The following is a 26,533-nucleotide window of genomic DNA, read 5'->3' on the forward strand; positions in this document are numbered from 1 at the left end:
AATATGCAATCTTCATAATGACTATACGTAATGAAATGGTCAGGTGCTTTTTATGTGTAGAATCACTATGGACACAGCAGCTAAGAATCCAGAAGAACACATGTGACATGCTTATGACTGCAGTGAGTGACATGATTTTCTGAAAGAGTAAAAAATTCTTGGTGCATGATCTTTCTTTTATTTATAAAATGTTTTCATTATGGTAAAATTCAGTGCACAGAACAGCCATAAAAAATATTTTAGGTTCAAATATAAAATGAGGTGAGATTCAAGGTTCAAATAACTATAAATACGGTTTTTGTCTATGTGAATATCTGACATCATATTTGACAGTCATGCTGAGATGTGGGACAGCTCATTTTTTATTTTTTTTAAAAGATGACCAGTAAGGGGATCTTAACCCTTGACTTGGCGTTGTTAGCAACACGCTCTCCCAAGTGAGCTAACTGGCCATCCCTAAATAGGGATCCAAACCTGTGGCCTTGGTGTTATCAAGCACCACACTCTCCCAAGTGAGCCATGGGCTGGCCCAGGGACAGCTCATCTTATGCAGCAGGGCCCTGGGAAATGCATGATACCCCACATCCCTCCTCTACATCCACGAAAACCCTCCAAAGACATAGTACACAACCTGAAATTTTCAAAAGGCCTCTAGGAGGCAGTATTACATCCATTGAGAATCATGGATCTCTGGATGGGGTACAACTCTGGGATACTCCCTCCCCCCCTTCTGTCTTTGCTTTCTAGGACCTTAAATCCTCTGATGGTGGTGCAGGATGGAGGAGGAGGTAAAAGGGCAAACATCTTAACCGGGCTTCTTAAATGTTTTCCCTCTGGGTTAGCTGTAATAGCTACCTTAGCTTGTTTGGCTGTAGGTATGCAGTCTTCCCCTTATTTTCTGACTAAAGGCGGGATGGGGATGGTTGGCAATAGTGCCAGTAATCTGATCAAGCTCCTCTTAAGACTCCGTGGAAAGGTGGCCCAACCTGAAAGCTTAGAATATGAAGGACAGGTGGAGAATATAGTGCCACCGGGACTTTTCTTTCTATGTAATTCTGGGTTATGAAAAAACGAACCCACTCCCCTACACTAGCTAGAAGAAGAGTAGCTGAGAGAAGTATGCTGGAGTGAAAACCACCCCAGACCAGAAAACAAACACCTGTGTTGTTAATCTCAGCTCTACTGTCTCTCATTGTGTGATTTGGGGCATTCGAACTCTCTGGACTGCCTTTGTCTCACCTGTAAAACAGGATAGTGAGAAAAGTATATGGCGTTACAACTGAATTCTTTGACTCCTTGGCTTCAATATAACTCTGAACATTGGGAATCTCCATGAAGACAATATACGCTGTCCTTCTTTGTGCATCTGGATGTCTTTGAGGGAGGTAAAAATTTTAATTTCCACTCTGATTGTTTTCATACAGGACCTGTGCCATCGAATTTGGCAAGCATTCTCGAATCTTCTAACAATATACTTCCTCTAAATGAAGTGTTTTCAATGTTAAATATATTAAACATGGTGAATCACAGGATTTTACAGTTGAGACGTCATTTGTTAATAAAATGGAGGTAAAGAATTTGAATGTTTTTCTATGTCTAGGTGAATATTTATGACATAGGTTAAGTGACTTTATCAACACTTACTGATTCTCTTCAATATACAGAAAAAATAGGCTGTAATGAGGGAATAAAAGTAATGACAGTTTTGCCTCTCTGGTAAAGACTCTAATAATCCACTGAGTCTTAGGTTGGGTTACCACAGAGGTTCTTGTCCAAGTGATTTATGGAGTGTGAGCACTCAGGAGAAACCTCGGACGGAGAGAGGAAAGCAGGATGGGGCAGGTGGAGAAGTTAGCCAAAAGTGTGGTTTCGGAAGTCTAGCATCATCCTGAGCCCATGAGTGCTCTGGATGGTTCTCAGTTATGACAAAGATTTTCAGCCCAGATACAAGGGGAGTAGGCTGTTAGGATGACATATCAGCCAGCCATTTGTTACAGGTCACTCTCACAGTCCAGATAGGGGCATAATCTCCCAGGAATCACCAGGTGAAATGGTTTCTATCCTCCAAGGACCCACCTGTGCAGAAGGTTTGCCCTTGACGGTCAACATCTGTAGCTGCTGAACAATGAATACCTCACCCTGGAAAAGGAGATGTGGGCAGAGCAATGACAGCATCTGCTATGCATGGTATTAAAGGAGCCAAACCATGTGCACATGACATCCTTTAAGAGCACCTGTAAAGTTACCTGTCAGTGGGTGCCATCTAAGAAAGTGTAGTCAGAAAGCGTAGAGGTATTGGGCCGGCCCGGTGGCGCACTGGATAAGTGCGCCGCTTGGGAAGCGCGGCGGTGCTCCCGCCCGAGGGTTCGGATCCCACATACAGACGGTTCCCGCTCACTGGCTGAGCGAGGCGCAGGAGCGACCCCGAGGGTTGCGATCCCGTTGCCGGTCCCCGGTCCAGTACGGGGGCAACACTGAGGGTTGTGATCCGTTGCCGGACCAAAAAAAAAAAAAAAGAAAGCGTAGAGGTATAGAGTGAATAACAACAGCTAACATGTTCTGAGTGCTGTCTTTGTGCTACATACACACTGTTACACAGTCCTTACCTGCATTACCTCCATCTAATCCTTTCAACCAATCTATGAGGTGTGCAATATTATTGCTCCTATTTCCCAGTAAACTGAGGCACAGACAAGTTAAGTAACTTGGTCAAGACCACACAGCTAGCAAGTACCAGTGAATGATCATTTTGTTGGCAGTAATAGGTAGTGCTTCCTAGAATAGAGAAAATGAAATCCTAAGCCCTGTCTCAGAATTTTAAATCAAAATCTCTTAGGCTGGGCACATATTTCAACAAGTTCCCTAAAGTGATTCTTACACATGCTGAAATCAGAGTTATTAACTAGTAGAACGGAAAAGTTTTCCAAAATGGAGAAAAATTGTACAAAGGTCAGTTTCAACACGTAAAAATGGTCAGCGGAAATACTTGTGAAGTTTTATATATTGTCAAAAAGGGGTGGGAAGGAAGGTGAGAATAAAGTTGAGAATAGGCTCTAGACTACCAAACAATTATTACACAGCAAGAAATAACCTTTTCATTCTCATATTGTTTCTTAGAATAAAGAACAGCATAGCAAACATAAAAAGCATAGGGAACACTGGGCTCAGGTACCCACTGTGCTGGCTTACACAGGCATTTATTTCTAAAAATATCCTCTTCTCAGAGAAAAACAGGTTATTATAAAATTAAGAAGTAAAATACTATTTTCTCAAAGGTTTTGGAAATGAAAGCATCATATAAATACAAGGAAACAAGTTAGTTGCTGATATATTATTAGTAGAGTATTTCCATGTAGATGTGCAATGTTATGTTCTCAGGAGCAGCATGTGATCTGAATATGTCTACTTTTATAAAAATAACACATTATAAAAATTGGACTAGAGAGACTAAAGGGAAAAAGTGAGGACCAAAAACAGAGAGATTGTAGGCATGATGACACTTGGCTACAATGTAATATTTTCCCAGGCAATTTCATAGGAGTACCACCAGCTACTGAGCCATCTTCCCCATTATTCATTGATGTAATTGAAGAGAGGAGAGATTGCTAAGAGGGCAGAAGCAAGTGTCTATTCATCCTGCATGATGTACTTTGCTAGATCAGACTTGCTATGTCTCCTTTAACCTCCTTTTTTGCTGATCATTGTTATCCAATTCATTATGACAGTTCCATAGGAGGGGGAGGGAGGTTGTGGAGAGGCTGAGTGGGGGACACAGAGAATAATGGCAATTTGTGGTAATGGGCATACCAATAGCATTGATCTGATCATCGCATCTTGGACACAGGTGGTGATAGTCAGCTTTGTACCCCATGAATACGCATAATCAGTTGGAAAATAATAATTCCAGGTATTGTTGGGAGAAAAACCTCTAAATACTAGTTTCTCATTTAAAAGTTTGTTTACTATGTTTCTATTCTATTGGTTCACATTTCAATCTATTATTTATAGTGAATTTATAATGACACTTTTTATATAGTTCTCTTCTAATACCAGATTAAATACTCTAGCAATCTAGGGGATTAATATACAGTCCTCAAAATGACCTCAAAGTAAGCTAAATGGCATAAATAATATGGTGGCAGGCTTTGGAATTAGACAAGAGGTTTGGAAATCCCAAATTTTACGCTGTGCAAAAGACCAGAGGAAAAGAAGAGCTTTAAGTAATTTAGATCATGTACTGACCAAACTGACCCCTCCCTACAAACCTACTGGCAGGTGTTTAGAGTCAGATCTTGATTTAATCATATTAGTGAAGATTATGAAGAAGCTTTAAAGTCCGAAGGCTAGCATGCAGTGCTGGAATTGTTCAGAGAGAGCTCATGAGAAATTGGTTATCATAGAAAATTTAAAATAAAGCAAAGAACAGTTTACTTGGTAAGTTATGAGCTGCGGGAAAGGTTGGCTAAGATTGACTCGAAGTAAATCCATCGATTCAGGTATATGCACAAACCTTCTACCTTTTCAGCAGGCAAAAGATGCCAGTGATCAATATTGAGGACCTGACAGAAAAGGACAAATTGAAGATGGAAGTTGACCAGCTCAAGAAAGAAGTGACACTGGAAAGAATGCTGGTAAGTTGCTGCTCTCTTTTGAAGTTTATTTTAAGATAGAGACACGGTGGGAATATCAGGTTAGAAGACACGGACTGGAGAGGCTCAACGTAGTTAAAAATAAATTGTTCATGTAAAAATTCATCAGAGATTAAGAAAATTAATAATCACAATTGTCTCCTAATTTAGACTCTAAATTAAGAGGTTGACAAACTATTTTCCATAGGCCAAACCCAGTCTTTAGCCTGTTTTTGTATAACGACTAAGCTAAGAATGTTTTCACGTTTTGAAAGAGTTGTTTAAAAAAAGAAAAGAAAGACAAAGAAAGGAAGGAAGGAAGGAAAGAAGGGATGGAAGAGAGAGGGGGGGGGAGGAAGTAGGGGAAGAACATGACACACAGACCATACTTTAGCTAAACAATGAAATGCAGCAACACACATAGGCATTTTGTTTTTACTTAGCTAAACTGATGCTCTTTTTATGTGATGCAATATTTTGATATTGTTGAAATACTTTAAGCTACGACCTCATCCTCTCCAGCACTGTCATGGTCAGTAATAAATGAGTACATTCTATTCGTTTGCAAATAAAGATAAGTTCAAGCACAAGAACTCACTGGTTCCTCCTACAAACATCTGACAGATCTTGGAAATGGTTACCAGGAGCTCTATGCCGTTAGAAGGAACAGAAATGTCAAAGGAATCAGTTTCCACCAAACAAACAATGACAGAGGTTTGGAAAACATAGATATGTATTTTAGATCTCTTCGTTTTAGGAAAGTTAGTGGAACAAAAACTCCTCCGCAAGTGATAACAGCAAATATTATATTTTTTAAGAATCTCATTTTATCAGGACAAAGTGAAAAAAGGAGTTTGTATTATCTTCATACTTTGCTCAAAATTGAGATTTTAGCTTCTTTTGTGTTTATACTGGTCTCAAACTTCCCTATTGCCCTTTCAATACAGGCAAAACATGTTTTGCTATAGAGATAAAATTAAATGGATAACCAACACAAAAGCCTGGAACACACACCAACAAGTTAGCGTCTTAATCTTTATAATTCAGGGAAAATAAACTTTTGGGTTAAAGGAGAGTTATTTTTCTTCCTTATTTGACATATCCAAAAGCTGTTTTATTATTTATATATTCAGGATTGTTGTTTCATAGGCAATTTGGCTGTTTTCATGTTTATTATTCAATTGTGGTGAGTTCACTTTGGAATTTTTATTTTGGGTAAACATCACATACATCATTTTTCCTCAGCCTTTGGAATTTCTTTTCCCCATTACTCAATGTCTTCTTGCTCTTGGAAGTCAAACTAATTTAATATCAGACCACAAAAACTACACACACACACACACACACACACACACACACACACACACACACACACACTGTCTTAGTCTGTCCAGGCTGTTATAACAGAATACCATAGACTGAGTGGCTTATGAACAACAGAAATTTATTTTTCATAGTTCTAGAAGTCAGGAGAAATTTTTTTTTTTCATAGTTCAGAAGTCAAGATCAGGCACCAGGAGATTTGGTGTCTGGTGAGGACCCACTCCCTCTTTTGTAGATTGCTGTCTTTCCCTGTGTCCTCACATGGTGGAAGGGGCAAAACAGCTTTCTGGGATCTCTTTTATAAGAACACTAATCCCATTTGTGAAAGCTCTGCCCTCATGACCTAATCACCTCCCACAGACCTCTCACTTCCTAATACCATCACATTGTGGGTTAGGATTTCAACATATGAATTTTGGTGAAACATAAAATTTATTCTGTTATATATAGAGAGAGCGTTCCAGGTTCTAACCCCCTAGCTCTGATACAGAATAACATAGTGTCAGTACAAATGGTTGTGTGGATAGAATCTGGAACCATATTCCCAGTTAAGCTTCCGGATCCACAACAAATTTATGCCTGTGTAACCCTCACATAAGTTATTTAGTTAACCTATGCCTCTGTTTCTTCAAAATGGGTATAATAGCATCTAATTCAGAGGGCAATCGGGAAGAATAAGTGAGATAATACATGCAAATCTCTGGGAACAATGACTGGTATATAGTAAATGCTTTCTGTTATTATTATTATTATTATTATTGATATATATGAGCCACACTAATTCTTGGTATCCCTCAATCCATTTTGACATCAAGGCACTAGCATTGTCAAAGACAACTTTTTGCATCCAGTTTCTAGAGGTGACAGATTCGCAATCACTACAAGTCAACGTAATAGGCAGTGACCAAAGACAATCTTTATAGTTATAGTTAAAAATATGAGTAACTACCATTTGATTGTGCATCTTCTTTTATCAGGCACTTGTTAGGCACTTAATACAACCAATTTTGCTATTCCTGTTAGATAGACGAAGTAACTGAACCTTAGATGAACAACCTTAACTAAGGTGGCCTGAATCTGATGTCCATGCTCTTTCCACTATGCCATGTAACCCTGTATTAAACTACACATACTTATAATAAGCCTCACTGAAATAATTTTCAAGCACATACACATATATGATTTTAAGTAATTTATTGCTTCTCAGATCCCAGCCAGATACTGTTAAAACCAACCCCTAACATAACTGATTCCTGAATAAATAACAGTGATTTAGGCATCTGTTCTTGGCATCTGGGTGGGACCAAAAGAGCTGGCATTTGGGAGAGAGTGTGGGACCATTGAAGAAAGGGAAAAAAGTGAATCTAAATTGCTGCATATTTCACAAGTGTATGTAAATCTGCAAGTACCGTCTTGTGAAGAAGGAACCTGACCAATGCTTCCTTGCCCCTGGAAGTGATTTGTTCTAAAATGTAGATAATTAATTTGCACAGTTGTAAAATAATCTTAAATTTTATGTCTAATGTTGCTTGGAACTTTCATGTAAAATTGCATAAAGATTTTATTTGAGAAAACCCAGTAAATTGGTTAAATAGCTTATGGAACAGCTACTTAATGGGACTGCCAAAAAAGGAAATTGTTCTGTGTTACGGTCATGAAAGACATATTAACTGAAAACAAAACAACCTGAAGCTAGCAAAGTATGAATAGAATAATTTGATCCCAGATGTGTATATGTATGTGTACATACATACATTTGTATTTACATATATAGAGAATATATGTAAATATATGCCTTTCTCTAGAAGAACTGTTAAATGATACAGTAACAAGCTCTGGCTGAGTCCATTAATATACTAAAGCCTGATTTTTTCCTATGTCATTACTATAATGGTGCAGATGAGTGAGAAACAAGATCATAAACAAAATGAATGACTGAGTTCAGCAAATATTTATTTACTGAGCACCAGCTGAATGCAGACTCTGTTCTAGATGCCTGGGATACACGGAACAAATCAGCCAAAGGTCTCTGACCCCTTGGAGCTCACTTCATACACTGTCATGATCAATCATTGTAGATGAGTTTAAAGAAAAATAACATGTGTATACTTCTGAGAATCCAGGAGTGGTGATAAGTCTGGAATTTAATAATTATTCATTCCCTTCCATTTTCACAAGTCACATTTTTGGAATGAGGAAAAGATTTCATCAGTATTCACTCTGCTGACATTCTTGACTTGTGTTGCCAGCTGTGTTCTGATCCCTGGATCTTGTCTCCTTTGAAGAGGCTGGAGGCAGTGTCTACTGGGAGCCCTTAGTTGGAGTGTGGCCAGTTGCTTATCCTTTGTCTGGAGATATCCAGGAGGACAGGGGAAGAAGCAGCTCTATATTAGTCCATTTCTGTTGCTTTTAACTGAAATAACTGAACTGGGTAATTTGTAAGAAAATGAAATTTATTGCTTACAGTTTTAGAGGCTGGGAAAGTCCCAAATCCAGGAAACACATCTGGTGCTGTTCTTTGGTGATGGCTTTACAGCAACACAGGAATATCACATGGCAGAAAATGGAGCAGAGAGAGAGAGATTCTCAAGGCATGGCTCCACTAAGGATGGCATTGGTGGGGTTTTTCTGCTGGTGGTTTGAAAGCCTTCAGATACTGGTTCAATTACCGTAATAGAATTCCCCACCCTCTTAACACTGTCACAGTGGGGACCAAGGCTCCAACACATTAAACTTTGGGGAGACACAATTCATTTCACTGCACTCCATTCCCAACTCCCAAAACAAATGTAGTTTTCACATACAAATACATTCATTTCATCCCCAAAGTCTTGACTTGTTTCAGCTCTAAAAGTCCAAACTCCCATATGTGAAATCAAAACAAGTTATCTACTTCCAAGATACAATGGTGGGACAAATATAGGATACATATTCCCATTTATAAAGGGTGAAATAGGCCAAAAGAAAGGGGTAACAAGTCCTAAGCAAGTTCGAATCCCAGTAGAGCAGGCATTAAATCTCAAAGCTGGGCCGGTCCGGTGGCGCACTGGAGAGTGCGCCACTTGGGAGCGCGGTGGCGCTCCTGCCGAGGGTTCGGATCCCATGTGGAGACTGGTTCCCGCTCACTGGCTGAGCGCGGTGCGGGCGCGACACCGAGGGTTGCGATCCCTTTACCGGTCAGTTAAAAAGACAAAAAGGAAAAAAAAATCTCAAAGCTGACAAATCATGTACCTTGACTTCATGTTCAATGTTCTCTGCACGCTGGTGTGGGGGTTGGGTCCCCAAGTCCTTGGGCAGCTCTGCTTCTATGGTCTTCTTTGTCTCAGGTAATGCTTTAGCTCTCCCAGGCTGGCGTTGTGCACTGGTAGCTCTACAGACCTGGGGGCTCCATGGTGGTCCCACTCTCATGGCTCCACTAAATATGGCACTGGTGGGGTTTTTCTGCTGTAACTCCAGTCCCACATTTCCACTTGGCATTGCTCTGGTGAAGGTTGTCTGCAGTGACTCTGCCCCTGTAACAGATCTCTCCATGGGACTCCAGGCTTTACCATACATTCTTTGAAATCAGGGTGGAAGCTTCCAAGCCTTCACAGCTCCAGCATTCTCTAAGCCTGCAACCTTAAAACCATGTGGATACTGCCAAGACTTCCAATTTGTATTTTCCAAAGCTGCAGATCCAGCCACACATAGGGCCATTTTAGCCACAGCTGGAGCAGCCAATGCAGTTATGGGGCTGGTTTGGAGAGCAGCATCCTGATGTGGTCCTGGGCAGCGAGCCCATGGAGGATACCTTGGGTCTATTGCCCACTACCACTCTGTCTCCCTAGGCCTCTGGGCCTGTAATGGAAGAGGCAGCTTCCAAAATGCCTTCAAGGTCTTTTTTCACTTCTGTTGATAATCCCTTTCTTTTGTACTAATACACTAAGCAAATGGTCACTGGGCTGTACCATCAAATTTTTCTCCTGAAAATGTTCTTTGCTTCTCTACCACATGGCCAGGCTGCAAATTTTCTAAATCTTTATACTCTGCTTCCCTTTTAATTATACATTCTTGCTTTACATCATGTCTTTTCTGTCATAACTCTGCCATTGCAAGTAGCCATGCAGCTTCTGGAATGTTTTGCTGCTTAGAAATTTCTTCTGCCAAATACCCTGGTTCAGCACCTTTAAGTTCCACATTCCATAAAACTTTTGGACATGAACAGAATGCAGCCAAATTCTTTGCCAGTTCATAGCAAGGGTGACCTGTGCCCCAGTTTGCAAAAAGCTCCTTCTTATTGCTATCTTAGATCTTCTCAGATTGGCCTTTACTGTTCATATTTCTATCAACATTCTGGTCACCACCATTTAACCAATCTCTAAGAAGTTCCAAACTTTCCCTGGCTTTATTGTCTTCCAAACTCCCACCAACAGCTAAATTTTTTCAAGCCTGCCCTTTAAATTCTTCCAGTCTTTACCCATTACCCAGTTCCAAAGCCACTTCCACATTTTCAAGAATCTGTTATAAGCACACCCATTCTTCTGGTACCAATTTTCTATATTAGTCAGTTTCTGTTATTTAGAACAGAAGTGATTTGTAAGAAAAGGAAATTTATTGCTTACAGTTTTGGAGGCTGGGAAGTCCAAAGCCCAGGGAGCACATCTGATGAGAGTCTTCTTTGGTGGTGGCATTACAGAAACACAGGGACCTCATATGGCAGAAATGGTGGAGCACAGAGAGAGAGACTCTCATGTGCTCTCCTTTTAATGCCCTTGGAACCATACCCATGACCACCATTATTAATCAATTCATTAGGGCACAGTCCTCAGAATCTAATTACCTTTTCAAGGACCTACCTTTTAACTGCTATAATAGGATTTCCCACCTTCCTAACTGTCACAGTGGGGTCCAAGCCTCCAACACATTATACTTTGGGGGGACACTATCCCACCCACTGCAAGCTCATTCTTCTTTCCTAGAAGGTATATTGCATTGGTAGAAAGCAGAGCAAATCATGTTAAAAAGAGACAACATGAAAACTTATTGTAATAAATAAATTCTTGGAATCTGCAGTATTCTGTTTTTAACCAAATGAGTCATATCTTTCTTCCTTTTAAGGTGTCCAAATGTTGTGAAGCAGTAAGGGATTACGTTGAAGAAAGATCTGGGGAGGATCCACTTGTAAAGGGTATCCCAGAGGACAAAAATCCCTTTAAGGAACTCAAAGGAGGCTGCGTGATTTCATGAAAAATGCAAAAAAAAAAAACCCCAGAAAACCTTGGAATATCTCAAATTTTAATGACAGTACAAATGTTTCTCATGTGTAATACTATTAAGCATGTACATGAAGTTTTAAATTTATAAATGTAAACTTTCAATAAAAATTGGGATGTGATAACACATAAGCCTATGTTTTTCTTAAAGTATTTAGCCCAGGGTTTAACACGTAATTAACAATAAATATTGATTGACCCATCTTTAAAAATAAGTACTGTTTCATGAATGAGTCTATATTATTTGAGTTGCCAGCTTATAGTTAATGTTTTAGGCTTTTTGCCTTCCCTTTCTCATATTATTCTTCCCAGAAATTTTATGGTTAGGCATTTTTCCCATCCTTTCTCTTGCTTACAGAATTAGGAAGTCTATTCTTTTAATATGCAGATGACCTATCTTGGCAGGATATGGGCTGCAAAGAATTTTGTTGTTGACATTTTATTTTCTGTTTCACTTTCTCCCTCACTATCCAGTCAATGATGACAGTTGTAACATAAACTCTTCCTATATTCTTACCCAATTCTACTTGTCAGTGATGATGTGACTTTTTCCTACAATGCCAACTAGAGTAAAGATTCAATGTGTGGTCACACAGCACAGTGAATTTAATCAGTGCCAGAATAAAGGTTATGAGCACAGATTTAGAAGCCAGTGAGTTCTGGCTCGCCACTTTACTGCCTAACTAACTTTGGACAAGTTACTTAATTTTTTCTAAATCTCATTTTCTTCTACTGTAGGATGAAGATGATAGTGGTTCTGTCCCATAAGTAGGGGCGGGGTGGTTAAATAATATGCTAGTGCATCTATAATACTTTTGCCTAGCACATAGTAAGACCCAATAAGTGTTAACTAGTATTATTACTGGGAAAGGAACTAGACAAAATTTCCAGAATCCTTTAAGATACATGCTGTCCCATCCCATCCCCATGAAGAGTGACCAGCACAGTCTTGTCTACAGCAGGTTGAGGGCAAATGATAAACACATTGCTATCTCCTGCATCATCCTACTAATCAGTTTCCTTCTGGTATCTTATTGAGTTTTCATAAGCCAAATTTCACTACCTTTGTGCTAATGACTAAGAGAGATAATTTGCTTCTGCTTCTTTAGCAAATGGCAAGTTTAATTAGCCCAAATCGAAAAACTATTTTTTGTTGTCAGTGTTTCCTTGTTGCTATCTGACATTTACAGTGCTATCTTGGATACCTCAGTGACCAGAATACTCAGAAATGCTAATTAATTCTCATCCTTTTAAAAACAAGATAAAAATAGTTTATTATTTTGTTTAGAAGGGACTCTGAAGTTCATCCCAAGTTTGGCTCCTTGCTCAGAATCCTTCTACTCCAACCATAATAAATGCTCAACAAATATCTACTGACACTTGTCCAACCCCTTCATTTTGAAATGGAGAAAATAAAGGCTCGGAGAATATAAAGGCCTGGAGAAATGAATTGGTGAATTTCTCATGTCAAGCTTCTGGGTCTCTGGCTGAATAGTTAGCAACTGAATAAACTACAGAATCTCTTTTTCCTCTAGAGAAGGTCTTTTCCTATTTAAAGTTATAGAAAACCTCTCCATTTACCCCCCAGCTGTTTTGATCTCCCTTCTCCACTCTCCCTTCCTCCATAGCACCATCATCATCTACACGTTATTTATTTATTTAATTGTGGTCTGTCTAGGGGTTTTCAGTCTGCTAGTTAGTGATTATTTAGTGAAGTGTTCCACATATATATATATATAGATTTTTTTTTCTTATTAAAATAAATACAAAGTCTTCACTATGGCATTCGGTAACATGTATAGTCTTAACCAACATCTCTAGCTTTCATTTTACAATAGGAGATAGATTTGGAGCCCACTGATTCTAAGTTAAAACTTTGGCTCTTCCATTTTCTAGTTGAGAACTTTGAACAAGTAACTTCAACCAGTTATTTTCATGTACAAAATAAGGGATTAAGATAGATCCTTATATGGATACTTATAATCTCTTCGATCAGAGATGGGCCTATATAAAGAAGCATTATAAATGCCCCCTACTATTGTAAGCCCTGTAGACCTCCTGTAGTCAGCAAACTTAACTGTTTAATAACCCCTGACACGACACCACATTTTCCCACCTTCTGGAATTTCATCATACTGATTCCTTTACCTGAAACGTCCCTACACTCCATCTCATCTCAGCCTTTTGAAATCCTTCTCCACTTCTGAGACTATCTGTCCCTCCCTCCACCTCAAGTGCACTTTGTAGATCCGGTAAGCCATTTAACATTACTTTCTCTCACTATAATCTGTATGATTGTCAATTTCAATGCTACGTGGTAAATTTCCCAGGCCAGAAGCTCTGTTCATTTTTGAAATTGCCATATCAACTAACAAATTGTCTCTACAATTTAATTGACTTCATAAATATTTAATTCAATTAAAAGCAGTCAAGGACAGTGTTTATGAAGTGCTTATATTAGATAATTCACAATCCTTATTGGCTCAATTAATGATTAAATCAACAGTAGCATAAATTTCTTTTTGCTTAAAAATACAGATTGTCGGCAGAATTCTGAATGAGAGAAATCATAGGAAGAAAGTATACGGAAAGATGATCCAGGAAGGAAATGAAACCATTACTGACCCACAGACTACACAGCTATAACTGTTGTTTGCTCAAAAGTTGTTATTTCAGGGGCAAGGGTTACTAGATTAAAGAAAATGAGGTAAGACTACAGTGAAACAAAACATACTCCTGGCACAACCTTAACACTTGGCTCTTCAGCAAAGCTTTCTGATATTGTTAGTGAGAATGAGTTATTATAGATACCACAATATATCATTTGCACTACTTAGCACACATAGGTGAGTTCAAGCTTTAGTAAGAAGAAAACAAAAACAAAACACCGCACTGTTCTTTTAATTTGGGCTGATTTGATTTTTAGCCAGATTTCAATAGAAAACTAATATCAAACTTTCTAAATTCCTAAAAGAATGTATTAACATGAAAGGACAGTAAACTGAGTTATGAGAATAATCAATTACATGTAATGGGAATTAAAGTCTTTTAGGAACAGAATTGATCAGAGAAATCATTTTGATATCATGCATTATAGGTATTTAAGGTAATTGGAGCATCAGACACAGATCACCTTGTGACTTGACTTTGTTACATGAAATGAATGAGTTCCTTTAAATTGCCCTGTGATTGTTTTAACAGATTGAAGCAATTTTCAAATGAACCATCAAATGTGTGTTACTTTCCTTCAAAAAACCATCATTTTAATGGCCCAAATTGTCACCTTTTACTTTATAAATTTTAGAAGAGAAGAATCTGAGAGGTAGCCAAGTTCATTTATGCCAACAAAAGAGAGACAGAGTGAAATGTGTCTTGAAAAAATCACAAGATAAAATAAGACAAGAATCCTGGTCTTTTCTAAGTTCAGGTTAGTATAAAATCAATTCCAATATAACTGCCTTCAATATTTTCTTTTAGAGTTTTCTTCATATGGATTTTTAACAACATACTTAATAAATCAAAAAAAATAGTCAAAAAGTTGTCTACCTTATTTTTGCATTCCAAAGTAAAAATTTCCTGGTCTTTGCTCCTTTATAATTAAAAAATGAAAATGATTACTTTTATTTTTACTAACCAAATTTCTCTAAAACATTTGCCAAAAGGCAGAGGGCTAATTAATAAAAGTTCATTTCTGGTTACACCTGTCATTTATACTAGTAGAATGGTTTAGCAGAATGGTTTCTACTCATACTATTTTGTAAGATAACTTTTATTAGGGGTAATATGTAAAATACAAGGAACATGTTAACACTACATTTGGACACAACTAATACAAACTTTAAAATTTGCTTAATTAAAATTTGTTTATTCAAAACTTTTGAATAGTGCTGACTGAATATTTCTTCAAGAGTACATGAAAAATTGCTCACCAATTTTTCTGGGAAGTAAACTCAATGCTGAGGGATAAAGAATACATACCCTTTAGTTTTTTAAAAAAGTGTTATCATTTTAGCATTTAAAACTAAACAAGAAGTCTGGCCAGTCAGCTCAGTTAGTTACAGCATGGTGTTACACCACCAAGCTCAAGGGTGTGGATCCCTGTACTGACCTGCTGCCAATAAATAAATGAAAAATAACACCAAACAACAAACAAAACATTTTTCAGAATGCTGTGTGATCATGAGATTTCAGCATTTCACGATTCATGTTAGTCTAATGAATTTACTTAATAAGATACTAGGATATGAGTTATTTGATGACAATACTTTAAAAAAGTAGACTAATGTATTTTATCTCTAATTTAAGCCTCATAATACTGTGGAAAAAGCTAAAGAACCAATTTGGGTTTATAAGCATTTATCCTTGTGTAACTAGATGATTTCACAGGGAAGAAATTTTCAGGCCAAAATAATTCTATTTTTAAGACTTAGGATAGACATACATTAATTTATTCAACCAATTTATTTAATTTAGGCGCTGAACTGATTTAATTTAGGCCACATTCACATTCATTACGTTCACTAATTTATTTAAGCTATTTTTAACCAAACTTTCAAATTTAAGAAATAAGAAATCAAAAGAAGTGAACTGGTTCTGCAAACAGATGTGGGTTTTTGTCTTGGCTCATTGCTCACTACCAAGGAAAATTTCAGCAGATGATCTCACTTCTTTGAGACCAGGAGATCCTGGTATTTCAAGTATAGAAAATGAAGCTACTAACATTTTCTTTGTGAGAGTAACTTATCATATACAGACGCATAAATACAAGTAGAGTCATATCATAACTCAACTGATTCACCCCCTTCCCCTGCTCCATCATATATTTTAGTAATCAGAAAACCAAAACCCAGAAAAATTTAAGTGACTTTCCAATGATGGCCAGTGGCACAGCGGGGACTACAACCCAAGTTTATTCGTTTTGCAGCCCATTGTTTTCATTCTAATACATTCATTGAGGGTAAGTGGATGGAGCCTGGTGAGAAACTATGAACAAACAAAAACTTCTATTCACTAAACAGGAAGTGTTTATGGGTGCGTAAGGTCAAGAACACTGAAAAGTTCAGCTAATGCTTCCACTTTTTACTTAAATTTGACTCTAATCAGTCAGAAGGCTATCTCTGGAGAACGAGAAATATCTAACTGCCTGGGAAGATTTCTTACATTTTATTTCTCTTCTAGTCTTTTGAGCACCTTTAAGAAGGTTTAAGTTTATAGTCAAAAAGAAAGTTTATATTGCACGTAAACATTTCTCACATCAGACACTTTCCCTGGCGTTACAAAGCAGCAGCTAGATGACTATTATTTTCCAGAAAGTGGAGAAACCAATACTAAGTGAATCCATTGCCTATGTCCAAGAAGGTATATGAGCCAGGAATTCAAAATTCTTGGTGTCAAGTGTCGCCCAAACTTTGGGGGATGGAGAGTAGGGAAACTTTCTGGTAAGGATTTTAAGATTCCTGCTTCTGCCTTCTCGTATCATCCTCTTATCTTCTAATCATTACAAAACATTCCCCGGATGAAAAAAATAAAAACTCTGCTGTTGAGGATGTAGATGATTATTTAATGACAGAAAATGTCTGTGCAAGTTGTAAACAATATTCACATTCACGCTCCTCCCCCCCCCCCCCCAATGTCCAAATTTCTTTTAGGCCTTTTTCGCAGAATGGGGCTGGGGGCGCGGGGGGCCCTCTGCTGTTGAGGATGTAGATGATTATTTAATGACAGAAAATGTCTGTGCAAGTTGTAAACAATATTCACATTCACGCTCCTCCCCCCCCCCCCCAAATGTACAAATTTGTCTTAGGCCTTTTTAGCAGACTGGGGCTGGGGGGTCGGGGGGCCCACATGTACCGAGCACTGGTATTTCAAATATAGAAAACCCAGCTCCTAAACACTTTTGCATTTCTGAGATCCCAGCTGAGTTTCATTTTCCTCCAGGTTTTTTCTCAAGCATCCGCATTTCCCACAATAACATATATGAAGGGACTTCTAAAACTTCGTGGGAAAATAGAATTAAAAGATGACCCAAATCTTCCCCCGAACTTGTTGAAGTGCCTTTTCATATATAACTAGGGGAAAGTTGTATACTGTGTGTTTTTAAAACTCTTGGAGAGGGAAAGGGCTGTTATTTCCCGCGGGGTAGTGTCCTCCTTTTCCTTGCTTCACAAACAAAACCCGGATGTGACTTGGAAAAAAAAAAAAAAAAAAAAAAAAAAGGGAACAAAAAGTAAAACTTGGTGTCCCCAGCCCAGCCGGTCCTCCGCGGGCGTGGCAGGGTCCTGAGCCAGGGCGTCCCCGGGCCAGCATCCCCGCCGGGACCGAGCTCCGGGGCAGGCCTCCGGGAGCGCGCCGACCGGAGAGAAAGACAGGGGGGTTGAGATCCCACGACGCTGGGAAGGGCCGGCGTGACGAGGCGTCCCAGAGGAAGCCGAGCCCTCGGGGAGCTGGGACCATTGCGCCGGCGGGCGGGGAAGGCGCAGCCCCGCAGCTACTCGGGGAAGCGCCGTGGTGCGCAGCACTTCCAGCGGCTCCGCGGCCCCAGCTACCCCTGGGCCCAGTTCTGGGGCCAAAATGCCGGCCCTTCACATCGAAGACCTGCCAGAGAAGGAAAAGCTGAAGATGGAAGTCGAGCAACTTCGCAAAGAAGTGAAGTTGCAGAGACAGCAGGTAAGTTGACTGTTGCAGAATATTTCCTTCTCTGAAATAAACCAGCGTCAGCTTCTCTTCCTGGTGAATTACAGTAACACAAATGGTTGTGTGTGTGTGTGTGTGTGTGTGTGTGTGTGTGTGTGTGTGTGTGTTTTCTCTTGCAACTTCTCTTTAAGTAGGGCTTTGGCGGTGCCTGGGAACTGCCAGTTGATGTGGGGAAGTCATCGGAAGTAAAGGATCCCGTGAGGAATTGAAAGCCAAATGTCCTAACACTTGAGGACCCTAGAATGGAGGAAACAGACAAGAAATCCTGCCTTCAATTAAACAGCTGGTTTTGAAAACTCAGTTGTCAGAAAAAGGCAGATGGCTACTTATTTCTCTGATCTTTTTTCATTTCTGCAAGGGAATGGTATTTGTAAGAATTTTTCTAAAACTGTATTTTAAAGTCTTACAGCTATATTATATAGTTTTGAATTTCACCGGTGGTCTTCAGGGATGTGCAAACAACAGGCCACTGGGGCTTGGGAGCCAAACATTATAATTTTTATTTTTATTTATTTGTAAATCTTATCTCTATAATTTTCAGTTTATGTTTTATAAGGATGCATAATGGATTAGTACAGTAATATGTGTGTTTATTTCTAAATAAATAATTCTACATCACTAAGATGCATTGAAAATTCTTTTTAGTGATCACAATTAAAAAATTTTAGAGCCCACTGATATGGATTACACTTTCGGTGAGAACATATGCCCCAGTTTTTGGAAGTCTCCACCGAAACTTGTTGAAGGGTTTGTAATTTTTACTTCAATTTCTTACCTGTAATAGGGCCTTTGTTAAGACACTACTGTTTCTTCCTTTTTTACCTAATCAGGCAACCTATAGTCTAGGAAAAGTCTTTTGGATTAATATTTTTTAAAGGAAATTAATCTTTTCTCCACAGCAAAAAAAAAAAAAAAAGTTTGAACTAATCTTTTTCATTTATGGTTTAATACTAGAAAAGAATTTTAAAAAATGGAAATGAAGCAAATGTTGTAAATATGTTCACTTGCCTTCCTGCTCTAGTTATGATAAATCAGTTAATGACAAGAATCTTGTTACTCTTGAGGGATGATTGGAAGATGCAGGCATTTTGGGGGGTTTACTTTTTACATATTTCTTTTCTCACATTTAACCTTTCACTTCCAAATCCCTTCTCTTCCTAGATTTTGTAGTAGAATGTCTTTTCCATCCATGTTGAGAATTTTGTAGTTTTAAGAATACCAATGTGTTTAAAAGATAAAAAGGAAGTTTCAGGACCCAATTAATAAGTTTGTTTCTTGAAGCCTTATGAGACCCATTTCATGGATGGCAAAGTCCCCAACACAGCAAATGTAGGCTACTTAGGTTTTTCACACAATGAACTTTAGGGGTTACATATTAAACAGAGATGCATATCCTGAAGTAAAAGCACTGCCTGTGCAAATTTGTAATATCTTAATATTTGGTATCACTGTGCAGAACTTACAGGGAGAAAAAGTAGGCAAGTATCTTCTAATTATTTAAAGTTTCAAATCAGGTATTTGAAGGGGCCTAGATACAACCGAGTATGTGAAATTAAACATATTCATTAGCTGTTTCTCCCTGTCAGCCACCCCACCCTTTAGGACACACCCTGACAGATCCGCTTTCCAACTCCAGAAACTCCAAGTGTATGCCAGAGGAAGAGAAAATTTCAGGGATATCCTTAGGGGATAGAGGGAGAGACATCCAAGTCCTAATGATAGCATTCAAACATTTTATTATGCACTTTGAATTATTCAGTATTAGTGCTAGGCAAGCATCGTGGCTCTTAGAGATCATTCAACCCCTTCACTTTAAGGATAAAAGAATCCTGAGTCCCAGGGAGACTAATCAGCTCTTCCTTTTAAGAACACAGAAACAGTGATAGGGCAGGTACTAAAACACACTTCTCCTGATGCCTGATCCATCATTCTGTCAATAAATTGTTAACATCTGAACTGTGTGCTCTGCTTAGATCAAGGAGACGAAATTCATAGGTTGCATTCTGGTGCCATCTAATTATTGGTCAAATGTATCCTCTTGATCATGGAAGGAAATTCATTAGATGAGTAATTACTCACTTTTGGAGGTAACAGTCCTCTTTGGAAACTTAATGAAGAAGGCTCTGTAAGAGCAGATGGGGAACATGAATCTTATCCATAGATTTTCCTGGGGCCACAGACCCTAGGTTATAGACACTTGCATCGGCAATTCTGAGAATTTGTTTAAAATGCACACACTAAGAATGTCAACAATAATTAAGAGCTAACATTTTCTGAAAGAATGGTACTTGAAAATATTTTATTTTGCCCATTTTAAGTCATTTAACTATATCACCTAGTTTTAAATTTTAGATCAGTGGCCTCCACGTTGGTGTGCAAAGAATAACCCTTTGGGTATAGGAGAAAAACATTAAAGTTTACTCTTTTCTGTTTTAAATCTCATCCTTTTATAATTTCTAGTTTATATTTTATAATTATGCATGATGTATTAACATAGTAGTATCATTTATAAGTAAATAATTACATACATTTGGGATACATATGCAAATACATTTTGGTGATCATTATGAATGATTTGGAGGTTTCTAATCTGTGTTACAAATTCAGTGGGATTATTTGCCCAGTTTTAGTAGGTCTTCTGAAATTTCAAACTTAAATTTGCTGAAGCTTCTATAATTTTTACTTCTAATTTCTTACGAGTAATACAGGCCTTCGATAAGAAAAACTTTTTTTCTTTCTTTTTTATTCCTTTTTTAAAAAAACCCTCATTGTTGCATCCAATTATTTAATAAGACTTGTTGAAGAAACTATTTAATCCTTTCTTCATTGCACAAAGAGTTCAAACTGATTACATAAACACGAGGGTCTCAGATAAGTCTAATAAGGCTCGGATAAATCTTTTATTATGACCATTGCCTTCCATGCAACAGGAAGGAATTCTGAGCAGAAATATAAAGTGGGAAATTTGGGCAATGCTAACCTTTCCAGAGTCAGGCTTTTTCCCAATGCTTCTATCATTTTGTAACGTTCCAGAACATGGTACACAACCATAAGTGAGAATTCCGGCATGACATACCCAAAAGACTTGAGGATTATCTACTTCTGCACCTGCTCAGTAGCATGGACAATTGAAATTGGAATATGTTTTAGTTCCTAAAATATTGTAGACATGTAATAATTGTATTTTAACAGGAAGGAAATCATATGAGTCACAATGGGTAGAAATTGCTGAGGATGATCTATTTAATACAGTGACTTTCAAACTTTTTGATTCTAGTAGTGATAAACACCATAAATTGTATTATATATTCATACATATATATTAGAATAAAAATATTGTGTGTAGCACAGAGATTATATATATATAAAAATTTTTAAAAAATTAAATGCTGGTTGTACTCAAGTATTTAATTTCACTAAAGGATGGTGACAAATTTTGAATAACCCTGACCTAATTCATTTTTTTTTTCATACTTAAGGTGTCTAAATGTTCCGAAGAAATAAAGAACTATATTGAAGAACGTTCTGGAGAGGATCCCCTGGTGAAAGGAATTCCAGAAGACAAGAATCCCTTTAAAGAAAAAGGCAGCTGCATTATTTCCTAATTAACTCTGGGGAGAAACTTCATCCTCAGTGGGAGAGCTAGTTTGTTTTAGTTTTTCCAAATAAAACCAACATGTCTTTTAAGGATAGCAACATGAAATTTAAAGAAGACTTTCTTAAGCACTATATAGATAGGGTTATATATAAAAATATATGTGTTTCTCATCTTTGCTCACTATGCACACTTTTTTAAGAGGGCAGGGAGTATCGAATGTACAATTATGGAAATAAGGACATTACTTGTGCATGACTCACTTCTTTCAGCATATTGCTTGATGCTTGATGCCTCAAATAAAGTTTTATCTTGGGAAAATGAGTGTTGGCAATTTAAGAAGGCACCGTTCATGAATTAACTTTTATATTTCTTCCCATAACCTTTCGGGTGTTTGACATAACGGTTCAAAGATTAGGTGGTTTGATAGATCAGGTCTTCAATCCAGCTCTCTCTGCTTCAGAGGTTTACAGTGCCGCGTTCTGACTTCTGGAATATGTTTGATCTATCCTTAACTGTAAGGGAACTGAGCGTGTAGAATATCTAATAATGTTGACAGGAGTCAGATTATCTGAGTCAGGAACCAGGCCAAGCCATGTCTACATTAGCATTTCCCTGGTGTATCATCATTTAGATCTTGTTCAAATGCTCTGCAGTCGTGGCTTTGGGAAAGCGACCAGGGTGAGTTGGGGATCAGAAAGAATACCCCACCTCCCTGCAGCACAGGGGCAAGCCAGCTCTGGCTTTGGGTGCTGGTACCTTTGCCCGCACAGAGCTACAACTCCCACATGTTTGGCAGATCTTGGGCGTGGCTCTGTCCCAGTTCTGTGACAGACATTTGGATCTCTGCAGCCCTCCTGCCAACTTTTTCCAGCAGGCCAGTCTAAGCATGCCTTTTTCTTCTCCTCCAACGGGATCAGTGAATCTTTGCCCATTTAAAAAATTAGTGTGCTTTTTTCTTACTGATTTGTAGGAATTCTTCTGACCGTTCATCTTTTGTCTGTGATATATGTTGCAAATACTCATACCTTCTCCCAGTCCATGGCTTAACTTTTCACAGTGACCTTAGCGGTTTCAGCCTGCAGGTGCAACATGCTGGAGTACAATGCCTGCTCAAGTCCTTTTAGAAGGTACCTGCAGCTGAGACCTCAAAGAAAGAGACATTTCTTCCTCTCCTAGAGCATTTTTTTCCTTTTCTCCTTTGTCTTTTGGATGCAAATTGCTCCAGGCTCGGGCCAAAAGAAAAACAGGCAAAACTCTTGTTGGTTAGCTCTAGCTCAAGTGGACTTAGTTACTAACTTGCAACTTTAAACGTGGCACCAGAAGCCCACGTTTCTCCTTGACTAGATCTTTTCTCCCACTTAGATGTGTAAATGTACCTTACTTATCAATCCAGAGCAGTGCCTGGGACTTATAGCAGCTTCCTGAAGTGTATCAACCAATGTCCTTGTTCTGAAATTCCTCTTCTTTCCCTCTGTGAAGGAACAGGATACCCCAGGCTTTTGAAAAAGTAGGTTACACTGTTTCCTTCAGTTTCCTGCCATTTTCTGAGTGGTGACATCAATTGGGATTACAGATAGCCCAGGAATAATTTTAACCCAAAGAATGATCTACTGCAGGGTAAGGTTTAAGAATAGAAAAGGCCTATTACTTCCAAGCACCATAGTACAATTAGTATTTAGGATGTGTTGCTACTAATTTAACATGGCATAGGATTTTAGTACCTTGGTGCTTTTAAAGTTCAACTTTCATGATCTGTTTCATTTCTTTACAGTCACAAATTTTTTTGTTGTTGTATAAGAAAGCAAAGATCTACAGTTCTGCTTTGCTTGACGATGGGGAAATGTTCTAAGAAATGTATCATTAGATGATTTTGTGGTTGTGTGAACATTACAGAGTGTACTTACACAAACCTAGATGGCATAGCCCACTATGCATTAGGCTGTATGGTATAGCCTATAGATCCTAGACTAAAAATCTGTACAACATGTTGCTGCACTGAGTACTGTAGGCTTGTAACACAATGGTAAGTATGTACCTAAACATATCTAAGCATAGAAAAAGTATGGTAAAAATATGGTATAAAAGATAAAAAATGGTACACCTGAATAGGGCACTTACCACAAATGGAGCTTGCAGGGCTGGAAGTTACTCTGGGTGAGGCAGTGAGCAAGTGGTGAGTGAGTGTGAAGACCTAGGACGTTACTGCACACTGCTGTAATAAAACACTGTACACTTAGGCTGCACTAAATTTTTTTTTTCAAATTACAAATTAACCTTAGCTTACTACAACATTTTTACTTTATAAACTTAAAAATTTTTAAACTTTTTTACTCTTTTCTAATAGCACTTAGCTTAAAACACAAACACATTGTACAACTCTATAAAAATATTTTCTTTATATCCTGATTCTATGAGTATTTTTACATTTAAATTTTTTGTATTTTATTTTATTTTATTTTTTACTTTAAAAATGTTTTTGTTAAAAACTAAGACACACACTCATTAGCCTAGGCCTACGTAGGGTCAGGATCATCTGTCTTGCACCTCTACATCTTGTCCCACTTGAAGGTCTTCAGGGACAATATCATTCATAGAGCTGTCCTCTCCTATGACAACAATGCCTTCTGGAATACCTCCTGTAAGACCTGCCTGAATCTCTTCTTGTGCAGCTGTTACTCTTTCCAGAAATACATCCATGGTGCTTTACTTGATTTGTTTCTTTTTTTCATCATGGATTTGCTTGCAAGCAGATAATACTCCATGAACATTCTTTCCTATTAATGAAAATGCTATGGTGTTGGGGTCCATGTTTTCAAACTTTCTAAGGAGTATGTTGAGATCTGCAAAAGTTTCTGCTAAACCCTCACTGTGAATTTTCTTGGGGGTCTTTTTCTTCTTCAGTTTCCTTTTCTCTTGCCTGTTCTTCAGTTATGTTTTCCTGTTCCAATTATAACAGCTCCTCATTAGTCAGTTCTTCAGGAACCACTTCTAGGAGCTCATCTACATCTAGAACCACTTCAGGAACCACTTCTCAGAGCTCATCACATCCAGATTAAAGTTGTTTGCCATCTCACCTCTAGCCTTGCAGAGTTATGCCACCTCCAGATCCTTCGCAAATCCTTTGAAGTCATGGATGAACCTGTTGAGTGTCTTCTTCCAGATGCCATTCACACACTCCTTAGTGACATCAGCCAAAGCCCAAGCAAGGTTCTTGATGCAGTTATAGGTGTTGTAATCCTTCTAGAATTGCATTGTTGTCTTCCTCAGTTGCAGCAATAGCTGGGGCAAAGGTAGTAGGCTTTAAAAGTTGCTATAGCTCTTTGATCTATTGATTGGATCAAAGAGGTGGTGTTTGGAGAGGAAACACTACTTTGATATTGGGATGAAGATCAACAGTAAAAGGAAGATGTGTGGGAGCATTATCAACAATAAGCAAAATCTTGAAAAGTATGTTATTCTCCGTATAGTATTTCATTCCACTGGAATAGCGATTGAGAAAGAGCATCTTGGAAGAGAAGCTGGGTCATCCATGACTTTGTATTGCTCCTGTAGGACACTGCTAGTGTGTGCTTCTTTATACTCTTGAAGGCCCTGGGTTTCTCATTGTGCCAGGTCACAAAGAATTTTAATTTGTAGCCTGCAACATAGCACCAAGTAAGATTGTTGTCCTATCCTTAAAAGCCTTGAAACCTGGCATTGACTTGGCCTCTTTACGGATGAAAGTCCTTTCAGACATCAATTTCCAAAATAGGGAAGTTTTAACTATGTTGAAGATTTGCACTGGCGAGTAATTTTTCTCCACAATCACCTTATTTAGAGTTTCCCAAAAATTTTTCATGCACCTTCACATCAGTACTCACAGACTCACCTCTCACTTTCACAGAATGTAATGAATAACCATTCTAAAATTGTTTAAACCCACCAGAGTTAGTAGTAAATTTGACATCATAGTGGGGTCGAGCCTTTTCTTTCAACATCACAAACAAACCTTTTGCTTTGGCCGTGATCATCATGTCACTGAGAGAGAGACGCTTCTGTGTCCAATCTTCAATCCAGGTCATTAGAAGTTTCTCCATATCTGACATAGGCCCTTCTCGAATTTTTGTTAGTCTCATTGACTTCAATAAAGCAGTTCTTTTAACAACTTTTGCCACTTTGTTCTTGTTCTTCAAGATTGTAGCTATGGTGGAATGGGTTATGCCTAACCAGCAAGCAATAACCATCACTGATGTTTCACCTTCCCTAATCCTAGCCCTTAACCACTTTTAATTTAGTGTCCAGGTCAATCACTTTACGTGGCAATATTAACAATGGATTTTGTGTGATTGGGTCATGATAAACAAAACAACATGAGATTAAATCAAGCACAAGAGAAAATGATACCTTCCAGAGACATACAAGGCTGTAACATGGTGTACTGTTTTACAGTAAATTTATGTATATACACACACACACACACACACACACATATATATATCTATAAGGGGTACTCTCTAAAGTAATGATTAGAAGTATAGTACAGTAAATACATAATCCAGTAACATAGTCACTTATTCTCTTTAGTAAGTGTTATGTACTATATATAACTGTGTGTGTTATGCATTTATATGACTGGCAGCACAGGTTTGTTTACAGCAGCACCACCACAAACACATAAGTAATGTGTTGAACTATGACGTTTCGATGTAACTAGGCCATAGGAATTTTTCAGCTCCAGTATATTGTATACGTGGCCTGTTGTTGACTGAAATGTCATTATGCGACGCATGACTGAATTCTGCTTACTGGTAAGGCATATCACATCACCTGCATCCTTCATGGAGGGCCAAGACAACACAGGTATTCTTGAGAGTTGTGATTACAAGGCTGTGTCCTGAATTTCTATCAGCTACATTCAGCTATCCATTCATGAACACCCCGAAGTCCTAGCTTTTGCTCTTTATGTCTTTTTCAACCATGTAACAAATTAGTCAGTGACTTCTGGTTTTTCCTTACTAAATATCCAATCTTGTAGGTGTTTCTACTAAATCTAATTTTGT

The 26,533-nt window shown here is 38.2% G+C and overlaps 2 protein-coding genes across 3 annotated transcripts; both read left to right on the forward strand.

The window, feature by feature from the left end:
* Positions 1-718: 718 nt before the first annotated feature.
* On the forward strand, positions 719-11,332 carry GNGT1 (guanine nucleotide binding protein (G protein), gamma transducing activity polypeptide 1). 2 transcript variants are annotated; one of them, XM_008571608.1, is made up of 4 exons: positions 719-788; positions 1,425-1,569; positions 4,526-4,631; positions 11,049-11,324. In XM_008571608.1, exons 1-4 carry the CDS (start codon positions 764-766, stop codon positions 11,175-11,177), a joined length of 405 nt encoding a protein of 134 aa, XP_008569830.1. In that variant the 5' UTR covers positions 719-763; the 3' UTR covers positions 11,178-11,324. The 2 variants fall into 2 exon arrangements, with proteins under 2 accessions (XP_008569830.1, XP_008569840.1); XM_008571618.1 differs by lacking the exons at positions 719-788; positions 1,425-1,569 and adding an exon at positions 4,300-4,434 and having other exon boundaries at positions 11,049-11,332.
* Positions 11,333-17,498: 6,166 nt separating this feature from the next.
* Positions 17,499-21,812, forward strand: GNG11 (guanine nucleotide binding protein (G protein), gamma 11). Its single transcript, XM_008571628.1, has 2 exons — positions 17,499-17,869; positions 21,376-21,812. The coding sequence occupies exons 1-2, from the start codon at positions 17,774-17,776 to the stop codon at positions 21,499-21,501; spliced, it is 222 nt and encodes a 73-aa protein (XP_008569850.1). The 5' UTR covers positions 17,499-17,773; the 3' UTR covers positions 21,502-21,812.
* The last annotated feature ends 4,721 nt before the right edge of the window (positions 21,813-26,533 follow it).

The sequence above is a fragment of the Galeopterus variegatus genome, unplaced genomic scaffold, assembly GCF_000696425.1.
Source record: "Galeopterus variegatus unplaced genomic scaffold, G_variegatus-3.0.2 Scaffold43, whole genome shotgun sequence".
Classification (NCBI taxonomy): Eukaryota; Metazoa; Chordata; class Mammalia; order Dermoptera; family Cynocephalidae; genus Galeopterus; species Galeopterus variegatus.

Excerpts from the sequence above, each read along its gene's own strand:
- GNGT1 (XM_008571608.1), top strand. The coding sequence starts at position 764 with ATGGTGGTGCAGGATGGAGGAGGAG. Across the intron at positions 1,570-4,525 it reads CATTTGTTAATAAAATGGAG|CAGGCAAAAGATGCCAGTGA; the intron begins GTAAAGAATTTG and ends CTACCTTTTCAG. Across the intron at positions 4,632-11,048 it reads TGACACTGGAAAGAATGCTG|GTGTCCAAATGTTGTGAAGC; the intron begins GTAAGTTGCTGC and ends CTTCCTTTTAAG.
- GNG11 (XM_008571628.1), top strand. The coding sequence starts at position 17,774 with ATGCCGGCCCTTCACATCGAAGACCTGCCAGAGAAGGAAAAGCTGAAG. Across the intron at positions 17,870-21,375 it reads TGAAGTTGCAGAGACAGCAG|GTGTCTAAATGTTCCGAAGA; the intron begins GTAAGTTGACTG and ends TTCATACTTAAG.